Source organism: Penicillium diatomitis (assembly GCF_028827545.1).
Source record: "Penicillium diatomitis strain IBT 30728 chromosome Unknown utg000013l_segment0_segment0, whole genome shotgun sequence".
Lineage (NCBI taxonomy): Eukaryota > Fungi > Ascomycota > Eurotiomycetes > Eurotiales > Aspergillaceae > Penicillium > Penicillium diatomitis.
The window spans coordinates 138,434-154,023 of NW_026623185.1; the positions used below are offsets into that span (position 1 = coordinate 138,434).

General features: G+C 46.5%; 5 protein-coding genes across 5 annotated transcripts; all 5 read left to right on the forward strand.

Annotated features, from left to right (window-relative positions):
* Nucleotides 1-674: 674 nt before the first annotated feature.
* Nucleotides 675-1,124, forward strand: N7539_008502 (transposable element tc3 transposase; the record flags this gene model as incomplete). Its single annotated transcript, XM_056938097.1, has 2 exons — nucleotides 675-776; nucleotides 867-1,124. The coding sequence occupies 2 exons, from the start codon at nucleotides 675-677 to the stop codon at nucleotides 1,122-1,124; spliced, it is 360 nt and encodes a 119-aa protein (XP_056786479.1).
* Nucleotides 1,125-2,814: 1,690 nt separating this feature from the next.
* On the forward strand, nucleotides 2,815-4,882 carry N7539_008503 (ankyrin repeat domain-containing protein; the record flags this gene model as incomplete). The annotated part of the gene is made up of 4 exons (XM_056938098.1): nucleotides 2,815-4,621; nucleotides 4,681-4,718; nucleotides 4,774-4,815; nucleotides 4,865-4,882. 4 exons carry the CDS (start codon nucleotides 2,815-2,817, stop codon nucleotides 4,880-4,882), a joined length of 1,905 nt encoding a protein of 634 aa, XP_056786480.1.
* A 352-nt stretch (nucleotides 4,883-5,234) lies between these two features.
* On the forward strand, nucleotides 5,235-6,050 carry N7539_008504 (uncharacterized protein; the record flags this gene model as incomplete). Its single annotated transcript, XM_056938099.1, has 4 exons — nucleotides 5,235-5,370; nucleotides 5,432-5,618; nucleotides 5,694-5,838; nucleotides 5,934-6,050. The coding sequence occupies 4 exons, from the start codon at nucleotides 5,235-5,237 to the stop codon at nucleotides 6,048-6,050; spliced, it is 585 nt and encodes a 194-aa protein (XP_056786481.1).
* Nucleotides 6,051-9,264: 3,214 nt separating this feature from the next.
* Nucleotides 9,265-10,722, forward strand: N7539_008505 (uncharacterized protein; the record flags this gene model as incomplete). Its single annotated transcript, XM_056938100.1, has 1 exon — nucleotides 9,265-10,722. The coding sequence occupies one exon, from the start codon at nucleotides 9,265-9,267 to the stop codon at nucleotides 10,720-10,722; it is 1,458 nt and encodes a 485-aa protein (XP_056786482.1).
* Nucleotides 10,723-13,627: 2,905 nt separating this feature from the next.
* On the forward strand, nucleotides 13,628-14,684 carry N7539_008506 (uncharacterized protein; the record flags this gene model as incomplete). Its single annotated transcript, XM_056938101.1, has 2 exons — nucleotides 13,628-14,040; nucleotides 14,093-14,684. The coding sequence occupies 2 exons, from the start codon at nucleotides 13,628-13,630 to the stop codon at nucleotides 14,682-14,684; spliced, it is 1,005 nt and encodes a 334-aa protein (XP_056786483.1).
* Between the last annotated feature and the right edge of the window lie 906 nt (nucleotides 14,685-15,590).

Consider the following 15,590-nt stretch of genomic DNA (forward strand, 5'->3'; position numbering starts at 1 on the left):
GAAGATCATCTAAAGACCACGGCTCTGCGCTAAGTGCATCCTCTATCGACAAAATTGACGGATTCCCACGACTGACATCAAACATTTGAGATGACACGCAAAAGACGCAGAGCCGCAAAACTATGGTCGCTTCACCCAAGCCTCCACCAAGACGTTCTACCAATCCTCAATGAGGAAGGACTTCAAATGAAACTCCTGGACATCGACGACGAGATGAGCTGCGTCGTCGAAAAAGACACTAACATCCTGGGTTTGTCTTCCAATCATTCTGATGCTTCAACAGGCATGTCAAGGCAGATTTTACAGCCGATAATCTGCAGCGTGCTGCTTTTACTCGTTCTCAAAGAGGTGAGCTTTGTGAGATATGGAACATGAGGCATGGTAATGACTATTTGCAGTACCTAAGCATGTCAACTGTGTAAAGTCTTCTGGTCCACTCTTTATTTGCTTCGTGCTTCTTTAGAACAATTCTTATCTTGCCACTGTCAACTTATTATGTGGTCAGATCAGACTCAATGGTCTACACACAGAGGTTCAATTACTGAAATGAAAGATACAGGGGCACCGCAAAATCCCATTTTCTCTATTCATGATCTTTGTATATGAGGATACCTGTGTCCGTGAGCGGGTGTCTCGCGCACCCGGTTGGATGTTTTGAGTATCATTTTACGGGAATGAGAAAGGGCCTTGCCTCTTCTGGAAGAAATAATGGGGTTCAATTAATGCCGATCGTATACAGCGCGAATTATACCCCTAATCCATGGGATGGTCCCTATGTGTCGTGATTCAGATACTCACCTAATCGTGATGCAAGATAGGGTGCCCTCGCATCGAAATCTTCTAACAATGGAGGAGCTACATAAAAGTGCATCTCCCCGATTGATAAGTCACCCTATTCACCTGATCTAAATCCAATTGAGCAGCTTTGGGACTATATGAAAGATTGGATTGGAGATCGATATCTAGTAGCTCAGGATCGCAAGCTTTCGTATGATCAGCCGCATGAGGCGGTTAGGGCTGCATGGGACGCAATCCTTACGTCTATTCTAGACAAGCAGATTGATCTGATGCAAGCGCGCTGCAAGGCTGTGATTGATGCGCAGGGAGGACAACCCCCCTACTAACTACTATATTATTTTGATGTACAGTATTGTGGTGGTTTAATTACATTCTACTAAAAAAGTGGCAGGATCTTACCTAACAGTTTTACGTATCCCGACCACAGTATATTCGGTCCACCGCTCGATTTGACGGGACGCACAGGAAGTGGCATGACTACTCTGACCAAAACAGACTAGCGCTTACTATATTAGGATTAGTACAGTTCTAGCGGCATACTTTCATTAGGCACACCGAAAGTCTGTCGCACGGAGGCCCTGTGCCGAAAACGGGAGTTTACTGTACCTGATTTGCTCCAGCTCGATCTCATTTGCCATATGTAAACACTAACGTAATCCACGGCCGAGGAGGCCACAGTAAATGCGACTTTCCAGGTCACTGTATATCAACAACAAGAAGTTTCTTCTACTTGATCTTTTAGCATGATAGTATTTTTTAACCCAAGAAGTAGCTTAGCTTAACATATATATAGAGATTAACTGATTATTTACCTGCATTACCCAAATTACGTTCCGATCGAGTGATTCGAAGGGGTATATCTACACTGGCATCCCTTAAGTACTTCTCGACCTAAAAAACACTTTACTATGAGATAGTGAGCACTGTGATACCGTTAGACACTTTACTAGGTCTTGGTTGCTGAAATATCAAGTTGTAAAATATCGCATTTACTATGTGTTTTAGGGCGGCAGGCTCGGCCGGGGATTAACGTTCGTACAGGCTGTCCTGGCTAATTCGATCTTATTGTCACCGAATCCTTGCCCACGATCATGACCTGTAAGCACGCGCTCCCTGTCTGGCGTTCTTCCGCTCGTGTACCTTTCTCCACTCTGCTTAGGACTTTCAGACTTGCTCTTTCCCACCAGACTCCCAGTAGATATAATTAAACCTTTGTTCAAGGAACCTATTCGATTCCGCCGTATTTTCTTCTGCTTATCTTCCCGTCCACCATAAGCCTGGGTGTCGCATTTTACTCCGTACAGTACGCTGCGTAAATGTGATCGCCTTGTGGGGTGGGGAGGAGGGGTAAAAAGAGGGACGCATGTGATCCACCAGACGCCCAATTTGCTACGCATTGATGCCTAACCTGCGACGCACGCGCGTCCCCCATCAAACCCATCGAGCCACAAAATCGAAAGTGCAGGTCAGAGTTTCCTTTCTTCCGTCACCCGTTGACTTTGTTCGAGTACGCACGAATTACACGATGCGATTCGGTTTGGACCTGCCTCAGCATATGGTGCCGGAATGGGCATTGTTCTATGTTCCCTACAATTCATTGAAGATCTCTTTAAGAGCAATCTTGGTGGAATCTGTAACCGAAAATAAGCAACCTGATTTCTCAGGTTTGTCAGCTACCATCTCCAAACGCAAGAAGGTTTGCTAACATGATGTTCAGAATTATACACGACTATCAGCACAAGCGTTGATAGATTGAGTGATTTTCTACAACAGCAATGCAAGTTTCATCTTCAAGTGCAGGCGGAGCTCACCAGGAAATATGGACTTGAACGAGTGCACGACCCAATACGATTCCATTATTCGATATTCTGCAACAAAAAGAAATCCTGCGAACTTGAGAATTTAAGCAAAGATTTTATGAAATTACAGTCGTTTCTCCTGGTGAATGAACAAGCTGTCGACAGGATATACAGAAAAATTGAGAGCCGCTGTGCTCCTCCGACAAAGCTCCATCAGATGTATAAATCCCGATGGATGGAGTTGAAGGTTCATTTTCAGGAGAATCTTTGGAAATTGAATCGAAATCTGGAAAGTATCTTGGCAGGTGCTTTTTGCGCTCGTTGTGAAACGCGAGCATCTGTCAACCCGATTATTTCCGAGCCGACCTCCGGCCAACCTGTTCCTTTTGCAAAGGAAATACTCGCTCTAGAATGTGCCATTCGAAATGACGAGCCTTCGATACTAGCAACATCTCTTGCACTCTACCAGGTGAACGATGCTCTTGCGTCAAATTCTGAGGCAATTCTCGACTATCTTCTGGAGCTCTCAATAACTCACCACGCTGGAGGTTCAATTCAGTACTTGTTATCAAAAGCCTTTCCGGCGAACGGATTAATGGCAGACCATAATCTCCTGAACCGCATGATCACCAGGGTGGGCGAAGAAAACTTGTTTCATGATCGCCTGGAACATATTCAAAACAGACAGTCTCTTTGTGAGACCTGCCGTGATGGGACTCGAGAAAGTACGGTTGGTCTCGCTGTTGACCTTGTGAGCCGCGGCCAGAAAAACATCATTTTGGCTGTGGATGAACTTGGCCGCTTGCCGCTTCATTACAGTGCGTTATGCGGCCTCGATACTGTGTGCCAAAAGATCCTCGATCAAGTACAAGATCAAGGACAAGCATCAAAGCTCATCCTGTCTTTGGATTCTCGTGGATATACACCATTCCATTATGCGGTGGCTGAGAATCACATGGCTGTTGCAAAGATATTCTTTAACACCTTGGAGGTTGAAGGTCAATTGAGTGGGCAGCTCGGCTTCAAGATCATGGGTCACATGCAAAGCCTCCTCAACGTTGCGATCCGGTATCAGTTTGACGACATAGTTGTTCTGCTTGGAAAGTTCCGGCTTTTTTTCCCATGGGGCCTCGCTCATGAAGAAAGCCCAATTTATGTCGCAGCTGAGATTGGACGGGATGATTATCTCGGAACCCTACTAGAGGTCGACAACAAGACAAATATAGACGATCCCCAGTTACCTTGCGGTTGGTCTGCTTTAACCATTGCTTGCATAAAGGGTCACAGGAAAGCCGCCGAGCTCCTCTTGCAAGCTGGGGCGAGCCAGCACATACCTGATTACCGTGGCTGGTATGCCATAGAACATGCAGCCTTGAGGGGTCATTTTTCCTTGGCGGAACTTCTTAAATCATGGGACAAATCTCAAATGACTGGCGACCCTGCTATCATGCCCTTGCCACCTGTCCATCACGCGGGGCTTGGCGTTTCTGTCACTTCTGATCACGCAATTGTCAATATTGGTGTTTTGCAGAGTGGAAAACAGGGGAAGGGCGTCGATCTCAGGAATAGTTCCTCAAAGGACAAGATTCTCACCGGTGTATTACCACCGCTTGACATGTCTGTATCAGTGGGGAGTACCGTTAGCCAACTGATTCGCTTACCAATCATGAGTGATATGGTAAACGAACCATTTATATTCCCTATGCACAATTCAAACGAAGCCCACCTGGTCTTCAAATTTTATCGCCAAGGCTCGTCATGCGGGAAAGGCGATCTAATTGGCAGTGCTGCGACCCTACTTCGGAGTGAAGAAGATTACTTTGGACCAAACCGCGAAAGCCTTTCCAGGGGACGTACCATTCCTATTTTGGCAAAGGAGACTTCTGACTTCCTAGGAACTGTGACGTTTACCTTCTTGATTGCGAAACAGCCCATGGACCCGAAAACACCACCACCTATTGACAATTACTTCCCAAAGCAAGAAACACAACTTGTTGGTCACAGAGGTAATGAAACTGGCCGTTGTATGTTATGACCTTCTGGCTGACCGAGATTGCTATAGGCTCTGGTCAAAATACTGCAGATTGGAGCTATCTTCAACTTGGAGAGAACACAATTGAGGTTGAATAAGCCTCCTCCCACAAATCTGTACCCAACGTCACTAATCATTGAATAGTCCATGCTTTCGGCCACAAAACAAGGAGCATCATTTGTTGAGGTGAGACTTATCCTGTGCTTAACTTGTGTGCTTGCCTAACGTTAAACAGTTCGGTAAAACAACATGAGAATAGTATGACACAATCTTGTATTCGCTAATATGTAACAGATGTGCAGCTTACTCGAGATTTTGTACCCGTCATATTCCATGACTTCTCGTTAAGCGAGTCAGGTACTGATGTACCCATCCATGATCTTACTTTCGAACAGGTAAGCATCCTAAGTACGACTAGGGGTTCTCAAGGCTCACTATGGAAGTTTATGCACGCTAGCAAACTTCAATTCCCGAGAGAACATTCACAGTGGAGACATGGAGACGGTAGTACAAAGTGCAGCCCAGAACACCAGGTCAGATACAGACATCGATCACGCTCATTGACGACAACCCATATACAAGAGACCGATCAAGTTCTCGATAGGATGAGATATACTGTTGACGTCAAAATTAAAGGTTTCAAGCCAAACACGAGAGGATCTTTCATTCAAGGCCCTTTCACCACGCTAAAAGAGCTACTCGTGAAGCTGCCAGACTCTATTAACTTCAATGTTGAGATAAGTATGTCTCTCAGTCCAATATCCAGTTTTCCTGACCTGTGGCTTGAACTTACCCGAACAAGAATATCCGAGATTCCACGAAGCGATTGAAGCCGGTTTAGCCCCGATTGGGCTTGAGATCAATGAATTCGTTGATCGAATACTAGATCAAATCTTCCAAAATGCTCGAGGACGAAAAATAATACTTTCCTCCTTCACACCGGAAATTTGTATCCTTTTGGCCCTCAAACAGAAAAGATATCCGGTCATGTTCATCACCAATGCCGGAAAGCTTCCGGCTAGTGATTTGGAAATGAGAGCTTGCAGTCTCCAAGCTGCAGTCAGGTTTTCCAAACGGTGGAATTTGGCCGGTATTGTCTTTGCTTCCGACATATTACTTCTATGTCCGAGACTTGTGGGCTATGTGAGACAAACAGGGTTTGTTTGCGGGTCTTATGGCTCCTTAAACAATGTTCCAGAAAATGTGAGGGTGAGTAATAGGGCCAGCAACAAGTGAATCTGGCTGTCTGACAAGTAATTTAAGGCGTACATAAGCGAATCCAACAGCTAACGAAATTATTTCAGATACAACAAGCGGCAGGCGTTCAGATTTTGATGGCCGATAGAGTTGGCGTTGTCTCAACGGTGCTTAACGAGAGCCATATCGACTCATCAGTTAATGCATCCACTCAATTTGACTAGGCACATGTGATCGCCTTTTTGGGATGGGAGGGTTGTTGAAGTTATTGGGTCTCATAGATCGATGAGGCGGGCCGGTCTTGTAGTAATACCCACGTTCGAACAGGTTGGAAAGTGTACCAGCTGGCGGTGGCTCCGGTTCTGTCTCGAGATATCAAGCTACCTAACGCAACCCTTAGCGCCGGTGTTTCCAGAAACGCCGTTGTCAATTTTCAATAATTTGTTGTGGAAGCATTTTGGATCTATAAAGGCCAAAGCGAGGCCCAGGCACCTTACTCTGTGTCGCAAATTCAGGTGTACTCGATGTTTGGAAGAGATCGCCTTTCTTATCATGCAAATTGCCTCTACGTGACTAAACGGACAAGAAAAGGACAAAAATGCCCTGCCTCTGGATTTAAGCAACTATCTCATGAATGTCTCTTTTGAGCTCCTCGTGCATCTGGAACATATGTCAGTCAACGTTCATGAAGGCTGTTAGGCTCGTCGAGTTCGATGGGCTCAGTTCCAATCTTTGATGGGTGTATTTGGAGGTTCGGCATTTGCAGCTGGCTAATTGGCCACCTCGGACACGAAGTCTTTGTACGGTACTTTAAGGGGACAGCCATACATGTAGTTTTAATATATTGTTGTTAGTTAGTTACAGAGCCTGCTTACAGTCTGGCTTAAGTAACCACAAACAGATATTAGTCAAATAGCAAATGGACTTTCCTAGAACATTATTGAGAGGCTTAGACCTAACTATCAGGTGATGGGATGCAGCTACGGTAGGGGCAGCTGCACGATGTGTGAGAGGGATAAGGAGTGAGATTGCTACTAGGGAGAGATTCTATCTAGGCTATGGACTACGGTAAGTCGGCAGTATCACATGCTATATAAATACCCCCTGAATCGCGACTCTGTCGTAATCTCACTGCAAAACTGAAATGAAACTATTGTATATTATTAAAATAACGAACGAGTTTTGTTTGTGTCGAGACGCTTATGAAGGTAGTTTCTTCATGCCTAGAAGGGTCAAGAAGCGCTCGAATTAAACTCGTTATAGTGGTTTAGTAAGACTATTAGCGGCCTATTTGGAGGACGTAACTTTGACGAATTTATATACGCCTCTAGCTACCTAGTCACGAATATAATGATACTTAATATCAATATACTTCGTAAGTTGATGTAAGTTATGGCTCTTAGTAAGAAAGATAGTACCTTAGTTATCCTTATAGATTAAAGTAGGCCGGTCTAGTAGGTCTTCGAAGCCGGGACTAAGCTTATTTAAAAAGAGATATAACTATATAACTTCCTATATAGCTAGGAAGGCTATAATATATTCGCTTTCCGTAGACGAGAGAGCTACATATGTAAGAAGAGAAATCAGTGCAGTCTTATTAAGTGCTGGGAGCTCGGGTACGCTCGGTCGGGGACTTGGCAAACTGAACGTGAGGACACCCAGGATGGGTCACGTGGGCTCTAGCCTGCCGTAAGTCAAGAACGTCATGACTTCGAAGGACTCGCAGATTCCCCCCAAGATAAATAATCCGAGGAGGATAGTTTAGAGGGAATCAAGAGTCAGAGTTGTCTTCTGCCGATACATACGTTGACGCACTCTGTAGCTCATAAGATATCCTTTCCCCTACGTATCACTTCCTAATCCCTACCGTCTCTTCTCATGACTCGTATACGACCCAGTCCCCCTCTCGGACTATTCCCCTTTAGGAATTGCCCTTACAACATAGGTCTGCTTTTTGGAAGCCTAAGTAATAGGGCTATTTATAAGCTTAAATATAAGGCCGGATATAGATATATAGGAATTAGTATACTTACTAGCCTAATCTATATTGATAAAGCCGAATAGGCTACTTAGTAAGTATAAGTAGATAATATATAGGTCCTTAGACCCCTTAAGGTAACGAAAGATATATTTTAAAGTAGTTATATACTTAGATAAAGGATTATATATATATCGCGTATACGATGTGACGGTTAGCGGGGCGCAGCATCTGGCTCCCATTGAACCGTCGCCCTGCCGCCTCTGACCGCTTGCCGGATTCCGCTTGCCCCCTGCTATACTGGGGATAGCGCCCGCACCCGGGACCAGTTTGGGTTTAGTGCGATCTGTGGCCGCTTTTACCGCCCCAGCTCTGCCGTCCATCTATAAAATATCGGTCTCCGTCCTCTCGACTCAACCACGCACTTTCTCTTCTTTTCCCCTTTGTTTTCCCTACCCCCTTTTCCTTTGAGCCCCCAAAAGTCTATGCGTCTTATATCTCCACTTGACGCTCTGACCCCTCTACCTCGCCGGAGATGCCGCTTGAACCGACGGTCAAGCCGCGGTGACTGGCGTTGCGGCGTTGGTCTTAACACAGTTTGAACTTGTACTACTGTACGGCTAAAGGCCATAATTTGGGATGAAAGAGATTATCATCCACGGCCGACTATCCTTCCATTGCATACAACGGCTATGAACGCGTCGTCTCGTTAGAATCTCGATCTTGCACCATTATATTGGCCTTCTCTACTTGGTACCAGATCAGCGCGCAAGGTGTCTTTGGCTTATTCGCCTTTCCAGAGTTCAGTCTGCACTGTACAGCCTCAAAATTTCCCGCTTACGCCCCCTACTGCCTTGATTCTCAACCTCATTGGCAGCCATTTGTCGTCATCGTCGGTCTCTCCGAAGCTATCTCGCCCCGTTGATGCGCTCTCGAAACGATAGACTCACCATTTGAGCCAATGGCGAAAATACCGCATTCAATCCTAGCTTCAAGCACTGACTCTCGCTAATCATAGGGCCAGAAGTGGATTGCCACATGAACCACAGGATACTGGTCCTGATCCGATTAGGCTATTTCTACGTAGCGCATGACGATCAGAATAACGACTCCCAGGTACATTCTTCAGAATTGAATGGTCGGAGGTATCGCAAAAACTCTTCCAGTGACTAAAAATTATCTGCCACTGTACAGTTGCTGCCGAGCCCCTTCAATGGATTGGGCGAGCTTCAAGGATCTGATTGGACCAGCGGTCAAGCTGCGGGTTCCTCTACCATAGCTCTACCTATATAAGGACTTTCATCCTCCTGCTCCTGGCATACTCAAATCACCATCACATACCCCCCCTTCCCTCGCTCCTCGAACCCCTCATCTCCATGCCACTCTTCCCCCTCCCGTCCCCTGTTGCACACGTGCCCAGAATCACCCATCCCCGAGACCAGCCGTCCAATTCTCCCAAGATGACTAGTGCAAGCTATCGTCTGGACTCCTTTCGTCCCTGGAACCCTTTTCATGACAAACCAGAAGCCCTGAATATGACTGCGAAACTTTGTCGTTACCCAAGCCCCATCTCTATGACAGCCACTCCAACTGCTTTATCTTATGATAATCCACCAAAGGCGCAGAGTTATGCCGACAAAGCTCGACGACATCCTCTTCCTGCCCGCCCACCAGAAGAAGTGTGCTTGAATGCTGAAACTAAGTTGCGGTCTCAGTCGACCACCCTGTCCGAGTTCGGAACTTCGCAGCGAACTGTCACCGTGGAGCACGGCGACCTAACTTCCTATCCCGAGGAAACCGTCCAAACAACAGAAATCGAAGATACCACCGCACACATCGATCCTGCAATTTTGAATGACAACCCAGCTTCAAGTTTTGAATTTGCCAGTGAGGCTTCACCCTGTCAGGAGCTTAATCTTGCAAACACTACGGACAGCTCGTCTCCACAAGATTCGACCTTCGACACTGTACTTCCTGCCCCGCAACTCAGACAACATACCCCAGGAAGCTCTGCGACTTTGAATAAACACACCACTTCAGTGACGAAGCGCTGTTATATCCGAAAGAGACTCATAGGAAATGGCTCTAGTCGGGTTCTCTTACGGGAAACCAGCCCTCGCAGGCGGGAGGCTCATAGCCCCACTTTTTCCGCTTTTCGTACTCAATTCTTCGCAATGTCATTGCAGGATCGGTTGCAGTTCGTTTCCTGGTTGTTTGAGAGCGCCCTATCTCAATGTCTTGCTCAGCCTAGTAGCCCGGGCACCAAGTCTCTATCAAATTGTGGAACAGGCTGTGATCCTAGTACAAAGTCCGGTCCTATGCACCAAAGCTCAATTGCCGAGAGCGTGCGTTCCTTCGATCAGTCTCCCTACCGTGAATTAGAGTGTGGACCGCAGCACCACAGAGAATCACCACTGGTCGAAGACAAAGATCAACAAGACGATGATCAGCTTGAGTACGAAATCGAAGAGATCCTCGCGCATAGAAAAGGCGCGCATGGTTCCGTCTCATACCTCGTTAAGTGGAAGGGCTACGAAGAGTCTGAGGCCACTTGGGAACCAGGTGTTTCAGTGCGAGATACGGTTGCACTAGAGAATTATGAGTTACAAATGGCCATCACCGCGGACAGAACTCATGCAACACGTGATTACAATGGTAGCACCGGCCGTGCACAAGGCAGGAATCATTCTTATTCCCGTCGTCCAGACTCAGTTACCAAGCATACATCTATGCGCCATGAACCTCCTACAAGGAAAGGTTTACCATGGTCTCCGGATGAATTCGCCCTTCTGTTAAAGCTCAGAGTCGAAGACAATCTCCCTTGGTCCGCAATCTATCGGGAATTCTCACGGAAATTCCCTGGTCGGACTAAGGGCTCCCTCCAAGTGTATTGGAGCACAAAAAGAAGGGAAATCTAAAAGATGTGTGCTTTGACTGATAGCCATGCTTAGTTCACCTGTTATCTCAAGCGAAAGAAGAAATTTATCATTCGAATGACCTAGTTAAATAGCAATAATTAAATACCGTTTTCTCCAGGACACTGAGGCAATGTGTTCATTCGCTACCTTGCTTTGGACAACGGTTACTGGTCCTCTTTCCCTTCCTTTCTTGAATAATCTTATACGTACTTGGTCCCCGGGCACAACAAAAAATTCTAATCGATGCATTCAAACTGCTCGGGGAGCACTGAAAGTGGCTGGCTCTATGAACTCTGTAATTTGTCGAGGGAGAACACTAATGAGGTCTAGTTAGCATCCTATGGGGGGCGCTGATGAGCAGTGCACTAATATGAGCAAGCCCCAGATATATTCAAAAATCCATCAATATAAGCAAGCGTAGTTATTACAAAGCCAGGACACGAGGGCTTTCTAGCCACTCCTATGCTGACCCATAATCTACAACTCTTCATTCAGCCTTGATTCAGCGCTTAATCTTCTACTTATGCTTTAGCAAAGATGACGCTTAGGCTATCAATTCGGGGAGCGATCGCCTCCTGGTCTCTATGCTAGTTTAGTCCCGGCTGCCTCGTAAGCAATACCGGAGCACTCCCGGAGCAATCTTGGAGTAGCCGGGGCGAGCCCTGGAGCAATCCGGGAGTAGTCGGAGTACTCTAGAGCACTCCTGGAATACTCTTGGAGTAATCCGGGAGTAGACAGAGTACTCCTGGAGCATTCCCGGAGTAATCTGAGAGTACCCGGAGTGCTTCCAGAGTGCTCCTGCGGCGCGGCGCGTCCGGAGCAGCTCTTGAGCGACCCACTTCCAGCGTATTCATAATCAATTGATACATAAAGAACTTTTGTACTGCACCCCTCCGATGTTACAATAGCCCGCTCTAGTGGGGGTTCCTGGGATCGCAGATAGACAACGTGTTCTCACGTCCCTTCCACACCTAGTAGGTCTCGGTTACTACACAAACCTGCCTCCGATAACGCTTACGTCCTCCAAAATCGAAGGCTAGGGCTCAGTTTTTGCTACTAATTTACTGAATCCAAGGGGCTTCCCGCCGTTCTTTTTGATGGGTGCTACTGCAGGAGTTTTCTTGCCGAAAATAGATTTTCTTGATTGTCCTGCCTCGCGATGCTTCCTGCTCTCAGAAGCCCCTTTGTGCTAGCGATCGGGGGCTACACATAGCAATCAAAGAGAGATGGGAAACGGGACCAAGCACTACATAGGGGAGCGTTTAGGTACATCTAGACACTTTCGCTGTGTTAATGTGAGAGCAGCAAACTGCAAGGTATCCTACGATCTAGAACTCTAATTCCCAAGTTGTTGACTCTGTGATTTGACTCGGTATTCAGGATGGACTTAGTTCCCACATGGAGTACAATATCTCATCGCCAATTTATTCTCATCAAAGCTAGAAATTCAGAGATTGATTGACGTCGCAGTTCTGTGTTCACGTCCTACGCTTTTTACTTCCAGTGATGTATCATTATGTCAGTGCTTCGTAAAGTCTTCTTCTAAATCCGAAGTAGAGAGTGGTAGAAAGCAGAGAGTAATGCTCACGATTAGTAGAAAGGTCCACAGAGTGATCGGCTTCCGAAACTGGCCATTGCAAGTTGCACCTAATCCTGCCATCGCTCAAATTCAATTCGTGGTCGGGATCGTATTGCTGTAATTAGACAATTGGGCATGTTGATGGCCATGCCTAATGAGGTTACTGCTTGGTTGATAGACATGTGCGTTTCTGCGTGCCAGTTTGCTCGTTTTTTCGGCAGTAAACGTGGAACCTGGTGGAGATTGTCCAACACTGCGACGATTCCAGGATCCAGCTGATTCTCCCTGGGACCAATAGCGCCCCGAGGATCAAGTTCGTGGTTGATTGATTGATTGATTGATTCATAGTCTGTCCCAGCCGCCCTACTAGCAGCTATGCAGCCTTCAACTATCAATACATGTCTTCCTGCTTCCTGCATTCGAAAATGAGTCGCTCTGACCAAAGTGACCTTCTTCTACTGCTTCCAGCAGTTACACCATACTCATAGTTATAATAGTTGTTCTGTATCCATGACTTGTTAGACCTTTCCTGGCCCCTTCTGCTTCTGTTTGACAGAATCACTCGTCTGCGGTAAGTTGAGCACCGTGGATGAGCTGCCGGTAGGGCCCCTCCTGTAGAGACTGTTCCTTGTTCTCTAACAGTTTCCCTTGTTTTATGAGTGCCTACAGTCACCACATCCCGAAGCGTTTTTAGCTGTCTCTTTCACATTTTATGTCAAACGTGAGTTTCCCCCTGGAATTCTTTCGGCCGTGGAGTCTTTTTTTCAGAAAAAAAGCCCAGCATCTATGAGATTTTCTCGATATTTGCCGCTACCCCAAGACTTTGGATAACGCTCAATAAACAGCCGATTCCATTTAGTGGAGGCCACGTAGAAAATGAGATCTTTATATTAATCACCGTCAGCTTTTCACATCCTTCTCTCTTGTCAGCATTTTTCCAACGTTACAATTATTCTCCACACAGCTTCGATCAGTTTCATAGATTGTTTAGTAATTCCACCTTTCATTGCCTTTGCCAAGCTTTCCCGTATATCATCTCTTGAGACGTGAGAATCGTGCGAGCGGCGCTGGAGTGCGGGAAAATTGCCGATACCAACGGGCAAGACGATCACTTTGATTTCCATTGTTCAAAATAGGACAGGCAGCTGGCTGAAGCATTTAAACCCCTCTTCCGGTGGTGCAGCAACAGGGGGGTTTTGAGGTAGGATCGCTGACAGTATTAAATGGCGGTGAGTCTTACCTAGGTTGTCTGTAGCAGTCCACTCAGTTCTCACTTCTCTTTACATTATCTCAAGGTTCTCTCCTGGGCGGTCCTACTTCACGACAATGACGACTTATGTTCTTTACAGTCCTGACGGCGCAATTGATGAATTCTTCAACTCGAACACTACTGTCACAAGACAGCATTGCGATGAATACGCCATTTCTCACGCTGGTGCTGTGTCCACTGCTTTACAGATGCAAGGAGTGTGCAGCTATACCGTGACAGTGGGGCCCAACAAGTCCAAGCTCTTCCAGTTCCGAGATGAGAACTCTACCATTGACATGGGCAACATTTCCCTTGCCAAAGCAATCCATCCCGAATTTGTGGCTAGCTGCAAGTATCTCGGTACCATGGGCGATTCGCGGCCAGTCTATATCTACGAGATGGAGCATCTTCCTGGGACTGCTCACATAATGGCGCGCATTCTTCCAGACGACATGTCCCGACAGCGTAACGCTATCAAGGACTTTGCAAGGTACGCCTAGCAAAGATTTTGCTTCATTTGTAAGAACTAACATTTAGAACAGGTTCTTTACACAGTCATGGAACAATGACCTACGGCCATGCTCAGATGCAACTGCAACATTGCTTATGGAGTTTCAATCAAGTTTTGACCTCCTTGCTCGAAACCTGCCATCTCGCTTTGCACCGAGCCTAGAAAGGGTCCGCAAGGAGCTCCTGTCTCTCTTCTCAAAAGCCCTCCCCTTTGTTCTTAGCCACGGTGACCTTAACGGGATGAATCTCCTCGTCAATCCTAAAACCGGAAATATCACAGGGATTGTCGACCGGGCTGAATCAAGGATTCTGCCGTTCGGCTTCGCCCTATACGGGCTTGAGAATTTTTTGGGCCGGATGGATTCAGAAGAATGGCACTACTACGATCGCTACCGTGAACTCGAGAGCCTCTTCTGGCAAACCTTTCGAGAGGAGGCTCATGATTTCTCTTTCACTGATTTGTATTTGATCCGCGCTGCGAGGATGGCTGAATTATTTTACCGTTATGGATTTAATTCTAATGTGAAAGGCGTAGTGCAAGGTGTGCGGATGGACCAGCCGGATGGTTCGCTCGCATATCTCGATGCTTTCTGTGCTGCTGGTGAGTGGGCTCCTCTTGCCTGAGCCTGCTTATGATGTGCTGCAACGCAGGCAGGGTGGTAGGATGTCATGTGCGGATGCAGGTACTTCTATATGTATTGGCAGTAAACTCTGAGCGTACACATTAATACTTGGTCAATCTAGTGAGTGAAAGGAGACCACTTTAGTAAGACATCGTTAGTAACACCCCCGATTTTGAACTATTTCGATACTATCTCCTAGGTAAAGATACACTCAAAAGACAATATCTTCATTTCGAAGGACAGCCATAACTCAACAGAGTGTGGGTGACGCGGGACGCGCATGATATCTCATAATTACGCAGGAAGGACACACGTGAGTCCACACGTGATTAGTATGTAGTCTTACGAGCTTCCAAAGCTCCTTAACTTAGAGGAATCCATCTCTTTTGCCTCTCAGCATCCAATAGTGGGTGATCCCACGGGAAGAATCTGGCTTAGTCAGCCTGTTTTAGCCGAGAGATTTAAAATTCCAGATGTTGCATGGAACAGTGCAAGTAACCCGTGGCTTTCAGACGAGGAAGCAGTCGCTTTTCAATCGAGAGGGCCACATGAGCCATCTTTCGCACAGTTTGGTGGGTTTTTTGACTTACATCCAGGAGCAGACGCGATGAGAAACAAGTCTATATTTGTCACCGTAATACCCAAAGACAAGAACTTCTTTTCCGTTTGTCCCATCATTTCAGTCCAGGAAGTAGATTTTCTTCGAGTTTTTGCTGGGATGATTCGCTATTCAGGGCCCTGCAACGTCACATATGGTGTGCCTGGCCCTGAAGAAAATCTCTGGTTGGACTATTCCACAGTCACTGGGGCACTCAATCTGATGAGCGTATCGCGCCCTGGCGAAGATTCCAATGTTCGCCTTGACTGGGAGCTCATTAGTGAGCGGAAAGGAGAAAAGCCGTTCTTG